This window comes from Phalaenopsis equestris, unplaced genomic scaffold (genome assembly GCF_001263595.1).
Source record: "Phalaenopsis equestris unplaced genomic scaffold, ASM126359v1 Scaffold234966, whole genome shotgun sequence".
Lineage (NCBI taxonomy): Eukaryota > Viridiplantae > Streptophyta > Magnoliopsida > Asparagales > Orchidaceae > Phalaenopsis > Phalaenopsis equestris.
Window position 1 is genome coordinate 51,002 of NW_018252860.1, and position 7,215 is coordinate 58,216.

General features: G+C 37.1%; 1 protein-coding gene across 1 annotated transcript; it reads left to right on the plus strand.

The window, feature by feature from the left end:
* Positions 1 to 1,827: 1,827 nt before the first annotated feature.
* Positions 1,828 to 3,222, plus strand: LOC110039059. The gene is made up of 2 exons (XM_020744005.1): positions 1,828 to 2,487; positions 2,749 to 3,222. The coding sequence occupies exons 1-2, from the start codon at positions 1,828 to 1,830 to the stop codon at positions 3,220 to 3,222; spliced, it is 1,134 nt and encodes a 377-aa protein (XP_020599664.1).
* The last annotated feature ends 3,993 nt before the right edge of the window (positions 3,223 to 7,215 follow it).

Sequence of the window (7,215 nt, forward strand, 5' to 3'; positions counted from 1 at the left end):
GTTCCATTGGCTTCCCATTCTTATTTGTTCCACTAATACTGAGGGAGTTCTCATTTCCCCTGGTCTTTTTGGGACATATTCTTTGTTGGGCTCCCCTTGGGGAGAAAACTCCACAGGTCTTTCTTGCTTGCTGTCACTTTGGGTTTCAGAAGTGGCTCTGCCCGATTTTCTGTTTCCTCTTGGACAGCTTTTGACTATCTAGCTAAACTACATGCTCTTGCTTATTTTGGAATGGTGATGGCCTCTTCCATTGATATTACCATAGATTCCCAATGGACTAAAGCAACCTATGCTGGTGTGGTTGGAAAATCAACTGAAACTTTACAAGATTATGATCTTTTGGCATTCCCACAGGAATTCCATGATACTGCTGCTGGAAAAGGAAGTAGTCCTTGTATTCACCCTCCTGGGTCTAAAGAAGGTGAAACAGCTGTCTACTTCACTACCAAGGAAATTGATGCTTTAAGGGAAGAGGATAAGTTCACTTTGGTGGGCAAATTTTAGCTAGGACATCCCAAAATGGAGCTAGTTAGAAGTTTCTTTGAATCACTGAAGTTCATAAGTAATTGAAAAATTGGGCTTTTGGATGGGAGGCATCTCTTAATTTAGTTGGCAGCTGAGGAAGACTATCCAAGATTGTTTGCTAAACAATCTGTTAACATTGCTGGAACAAATATGAAAATTATCAAATGGACTCTAGGGTTTGGTCCTAGTGAAGAACCTCCTGTGGTCCCCCTCTGATTCAAGTTACCTGGCCTTCCACTCCCTTACTTCAAGCATAATGCTCTATTTAACATTGGTAGAGCAATAGGTACACCTCTAAGACTGGATTCTCTTACATATAATAAGGCCAGACCTGGCCTTGCTAGAATTCAAGTTCAAAGAGATATCACACTCCACGAACTAAAGATAATTTGGATTGGTTCTGATGCTGAAGGGTTATGGCAGGAAATAATAGCTGAACAAAAACCTTACTACTGTCCACATTGCAAGATGTTTGGTCATACAGTAGACAAATGTTATAGATTACATCCCCCAAACAGGAAAATGGCAGGAAGAAACCACACAGCTACTGAAAGAACTGTAACCAATGCTGCAAGGAGTATTGCTAAAGAAATAATGTTAGAAAATAGATAGGAAACAAATCAAAGGGTGGAAGAATCACCCCTAAGAATTAATGAGGTCCCACCACATGTTGATCCTATTGGAGAGCTATCTGAACCTAACAGTCAAGTTAACACTCCACTACACAGATCTATCAGAAAGAAAGATACGGAAATCACAATTATCACACGCACATTCCCTTTACAAGCTGAGAAGGGGAAGCAAATCATCACAGACATACCTAACAAAGCTCCAAAGGAACCAATCATTATTGAAATGAGACAAATCATTGAAGAAGATTGGCAAATTAAAACAACAAGGAGAAGAAGAAAATCAGGGATAGAAGTGCAAAAATTACAGTCAGGAGTACACTCTATGAAGGCTGAAAGAGCAAGAAATGGTTCTCCAAACCTTAGAGGAAGAACTAGATCAAGATCTCAGCCTTCTCCGCACCCTCCACTTCATGATTAATCTAGTTTGCTAGAATATAAGGGGGATGGCTAACCCTCTTTCCCAGTCTTATTCCTAAATTTTAAATACAAGTTGTGGTGTATTGTTATCCTTGAACCCATGGTTCACAAGAACCCTCAAAATCTGATTAAAAAGTTTGTTGGTTTCACCCATTTTTGTAACACTAACAACAAAATTTGGATTTTTTGTAGAAGAGAAATCAACTCCGATATTCTAATTGATCATCCATAATTTGTCCACCTTTCTTTCAATATGAATGGACAAAAGGGTGAAGCTACCTTCATTTATGCTGGCTGCACAAAGGATGCTAGAAAGGATCTGTGGAATAGGTTGATTAACATCAGCCAACAGGTGGAATCCCCATGGCTGTTGAGGGGAGACTTCAATTGTATCACTTCTACTATTGAAAAATCTGGAGGAAGAGCCCCAAATCCTGCCAAGATGAACACCTTCAGTGATAATATTTACAGGGATGGTCTCTTTGATCTGGGATTTAAGGGGCCTACTTTCACTTGGAAAAGGGGAGCTATTTGGGAGAGGCTTGATAGATTGTTGGTAAATGATGCATGGTTTAGCCATTTTCTCCTCACCTTGTTCACTCATCTTAGTCTTGCTGGCTCTGATCATAGACCCATACTTATAAGCATTACTTCAACTGATAATTATAACTCCTGCCCCCCTTTTAGATATCTTAACATGTGGGCTGCACACCCTTCCTACAATAAGTACATTGCTGACCTATGGAAAGGGGTTTCCCACCGTGACCCCTTTGTCAAGCTAAGTTTACTGCAAATCAAGATTGTTAGAGCCCTCAGAAGTTGGAGCTGGGAAACTTTTGGAAATGTGCATGCCAAATTCCAGGAGGCTGAAGATGAAGTCAAAAATTTGGAACAAGGAGAATATATTGGCAATGTGTAGGAAAAGAAACTGATGATTGCTCAGAACAACCTTCTTTGTGCCATTGATTACTAGGAAAAAATCCTTAAACAAAAGACAACCATGAATATTTTCACTGATGGGGATAGAAACACTAGATTATTTCATGCCTATATTAAATATAAAAGAAAGTGCAACACAATCCATGCTATTAAAAATGCCAATGGCCAGTGGTTATGCGATAATACTAGTATAGCTAATGATGTTATAAGTTATTACAAAGATTTGCTAAACTAGGACCACAACTTCAGACCCCATATTGAGAAGGCACACTTCCTTGCTGAACAGAATTATACTGTTGGCCTCAAGCTTACTGGTATCCCCAATGAAAAGGAAATTTGGAATGCAATCAGCTCCATAGACAGCAATAAATCTGCTGGCCCTGATGGCTTCACTGCTGAATTTTACAAGAAGTCCTGGGAGATTATTAAGGCTGATGTTATTGCTGTAGTAACAAGCTTATTCCAAGGCAATAATATTCCAAAGTACTTTTGTTCCTCCACCACTGTGCTGATTCCTAAATCTGATATACAGCAGAATTGGAACCAATTCATACCTATCTGTTTGACCACTGTCATTAGTAAAACCATCAGCAAAATCATTGTGAATAGGCTACAACCTCACCTGGATTCCATAATTAAACCCAACCAAACAATGGTAGTTCCATCATTGATAACACTCTTCTGGCCCAAGAACTATTACAGGATTTGAATAAAACTTGTAGAGGGGGCAATATGGTTTATAATTTGGACTTAAGGAAAGCTTATGATACCATAAGCTGGGATTTCATAATGGAAGTTCTTTCTGCCAAAGGCTTAAACATTGAATTCTGTCACCTAATTAGGAGATGGCTACATAACAATGAACACTCCATCTTGATAAATGGGCAAGGGAGGGGTTCTTTCACTACTGCTAGAGGATTAAAGCAAGGGGATCCATTATCACCCACCATTTTTATACTTGCTATTGATTATTTATCCAGAATTCTTGATGAAGCTTTGCTGAATCACAGTCACAACAGATATCATCATAGATCCAACATTGTCATTAACCATTTACTATATGCTGATGACATAATGGTCTTCTCGTCAAATGGTCTTCAATAAACATGCATCCTCTACTCATAAACATTGGGCATCTGAATATACTGGCTTTACAACTTCTCAACTCCCTATTAAGTACCTTGGGGTGCTTCTTATCACTGGCAGAACCAAATAAATTCAATTTGATGAGGTATTGAACAAAATTTCTAGTCTTCTCAATGGGTGGACACAGACCTTCCTTTCTAATGGTGGAAGAATTACTTTCTTAAAGAGCATTATTACTAGCTTCCCATCTTATATACTGTAAATGACCACCATTAAGAAAAGTACCCAAACCCAGCTGGAAAGAATATTCAATAAATTTTTGTGGTCAGGTCAAAGACAGCAATTCCATTGGGCTTCCTGGAGAAAAGCTGCTAAACCTCAAATTGCTCGGGGAATTGGCTTTAAGGATCTTGAGCAACTCCTTCAAATCAATTTTTGTAAACTCTGGATTAAGTTTAGAATCCAAAATTCCCTGTGGGCGAAATTCATGTGGAGTAAGTATTGTAAAGATCAGCACCCCACACTGGTCCTAAGGAAAAATGGTGATTCTAAAATTTGGGTGAAAATGCTGAAAATTAGACATATTGTGGAAACCAATTACAGTTGGGAATTTAGCAAAGGTGATATCAAGTTTTGGCTTGACAATTGGTGTCTCAAAGTCTGGTTATCCCCCATCAACAATATCTACAATAGTGATTTGAAAGTGGCTGATTGCTGGGATGGTGATGAATGGTCCCTGGAAAAGTTATCTAATCTTCTACAACCTCACTCTATTAGAAAAGTGGCCAGTATAAAGTTTAATAGAAGTACAGCTGACAAAGTATTGTGCCAGAATACTTCCCACTAAAGCCTTACCAAAACCATATACTCCAAAAGTTTAAGTTGGGAGCAAGCACCCTGGGGTGAATATATATGGAATAAATTCTTATCCCCTTCTATGTCTTTTCTCTGTTGGAAAATATTTCATAAACTTATCCCTACAAATGGCATTCTCAAGCTGAAGGGATCGAGGGGTCCCTCTAAATGTTGGTTATACATGAAGGAGGAGGAAACTATGAATCACTTATTATTTGAATGTAATTTTACTCAACTGGTTTGGAAGTAATTTTTTGAATCAGTTAACAATTGATGAGAAAGAGTTCACTTGGGATAAACTTGTCAAGTGTTGGTTGTTCTGGCAGAAGATAAAGTATGTTGTTATTCCTTTTACTATTACTTGGTTCATCTGGATGGAAAGAAACAAGGTCAAGTTTGAAGAAGCTAATCCAAATGTTGGGAAAACTGTTAGAAACTGTTTAACTTATCTTCATAAAATGATCAACTGGAAAAAATTTCCTAACATCTCCAACTCTTGTCCACATATCACTTATGAACATATTCAAGTTATCAGAGTCTACTAGAAAACCCCAAAACATCCCATTGTGAAGATTAACACTGATGGAAGCCTTACAAAAAATGGAGCTGGAGTGGGAGGAATTTACAAAAATCATTTGGGTAAGTGTCTGCTATATTTCTATACCCCAATTTTGGCTAATGATGCCAGTGAGACTGAACTCATTGCTGTGTATTGGGCAATCCTTCTTGCCACTAAGGCTAATTGGAATATGTTTTGGATGGTAGCGGACTTTGTTGTAATTATTCACCTTTTAAATCATGAGGATGGGGTTCCCTGACATCACTCATACTGGTTAAACAGAATCAGAGATCTTAGTAGCAAGATACAAATCCAGTTCACTTTCAACTATAGGGAAGGGAATAAGCCTACAAACTGGTTAGCCCAGCATGGATCACATTCTAAAAAACTTGAGGTTGTTGTTAACCCTCCACCAGCCCTCCAATATTTGCTGCAAGGTGATACTCTTGAAGTCCCCCACTTCAGAATGGCCTATAAGGACACATGACTACTTGGGGCAGATGCAACCTTACATTCTTTTTCTTTCTTTGTTGAGTCATTGTAGTCTTTCTTTTTGGGGGATGGTCCCTAGCCTTTTTTGGGGGATTTCTTGGGTTCTTGTATTGAAACAAAAAGAAGAGTCCCCAATTTCCTTTCTGATGTCTATACTAGTTTTTTACATCAACAACTAGGGAGTCATAAGCAACTCCTTTTACTAATACACACACACACACACACAGATATATATATATCAAAAGGAGCTCTATTACGGTTTGAGGAAGCATGGTATCCTGGATCTCTGTCTTGGTGATTTATCTAGTCTTAGATCTTCTTGGGGATGCTGGTGATGGTTTGTGGTTTCATTTGCCCTCTTGTGGCAATTGCTATTTTTCTTCCTTTAGCCTTCCCGGGCTTTTGCTTTCTAAATTTTCCCATTGGGTACTGTTCCATTGATCGATGAAGGCTTCTTTTCTGGCTTTATTGTTTGGTGTTCTTTTCTAGGTATTTTTGGTTTGTTGGTTGGAGCTCTTTTTCATGGTTTTTGGTTGCTCTGACATGTTTTGCAATGGATTTAGTTGCAGCTGACCTCAACTTTGTACACAAAGGTTCCTTTATTGAGCTCATTGGTAGTGAGGTGGGTGGTACTTTTCTTGGGGACAAACTTGTGTTTCTTTAAGTTTATTATGAATCGATGGTGGGTCGAGTGATCCTGACTTTCTATATAGATGTAAAATGTGATGTATGTGATTATATGTTTAATATCCTTAATAGTTATTCTTAATTTGCAACAAAGTTAAAAACTTGATCCAAAGCAAAAGCTAAGTAAGTTTTCTACTATGAAACAAATAAAAATACAATTATAATATTTAAAAATACAATTATAATATTTATACAATTATAATATTTAAACATGGGATACTAAGAAAGTATACGTATCGTTATCAAGTAATATAGGACTTTTTGATTAAGCCCGGAATATCGAACCCACAAGGAAGACTATCAATATTCACTTAAGAAAACTAGAAAGTTTAGATGACAAAAATTTACTTAGCAAAATATTCTTACATAAACTTAAGAGGTTATATTAGGAATGAAAATTTGATTGTTTTTGTAATTTTTGATATATGAAAATAAAGTAACCAAGTAATTAATTTAACTAAATAATTACAAGATGAAGGCTATATAAGTAAAATATCTTTTTACTTATCATGAATCAGTAATAAGTATAAAAATTTTGTTGTGAAAGTATGCTAAAAGTGTTGTGTCAAATAGAAGCAATATTATTCATTACCCTTAATAGAGATGCTATAATAAACATTGTCTAATCTATAGTTTGAATAATCTTGAAAATTGGTTAAGTAGGGAAGATACCACCTCTCACTTAAGATTCCCTCTTCTCCCTCTACCTGGGGGCTAACATCTCATATCAAAACCTAAAACTATAAATCAAATTGGGGGCTCTAGTCTGTCACTTTAAAGTCCTCTAATTCTCCACCCTCGAAAAGTTTATTTCCTTATTTATTTGCACTCAACCCCATGAACTACATTCTCATTCATGAAATCAATATATGATTCTAACCATTTGTTGACAGAGACAATACCATCTCAGATCTTACATGTTCTCACAACAGGTATTAACATCTTAATTGGCCAAATCAAGAAGTAAATGAAGTGCAAGGTTTCAAATCATCACAACTTCTTCCAACATTAAAGACTAATACT

What these genes read in the sequence shown, in the direction of transcription:
- LOC110039059 (XM_020744005.1), top strand. Translation starts at nt 1,828, where the DNA reads ATGAATGGACAAAAGGGTGAAGCTACCTTCATTTATGCTGGCTGCACA. An exon ending in AAGGAGAATATATTGGCAAT is followed by an intron (nt 2,488 to 2,748) that starts GTGTAGGAAAAG and finishes TTGCTAAACTAG; the next exon opens with GACCACAACTTCAGACCCCA.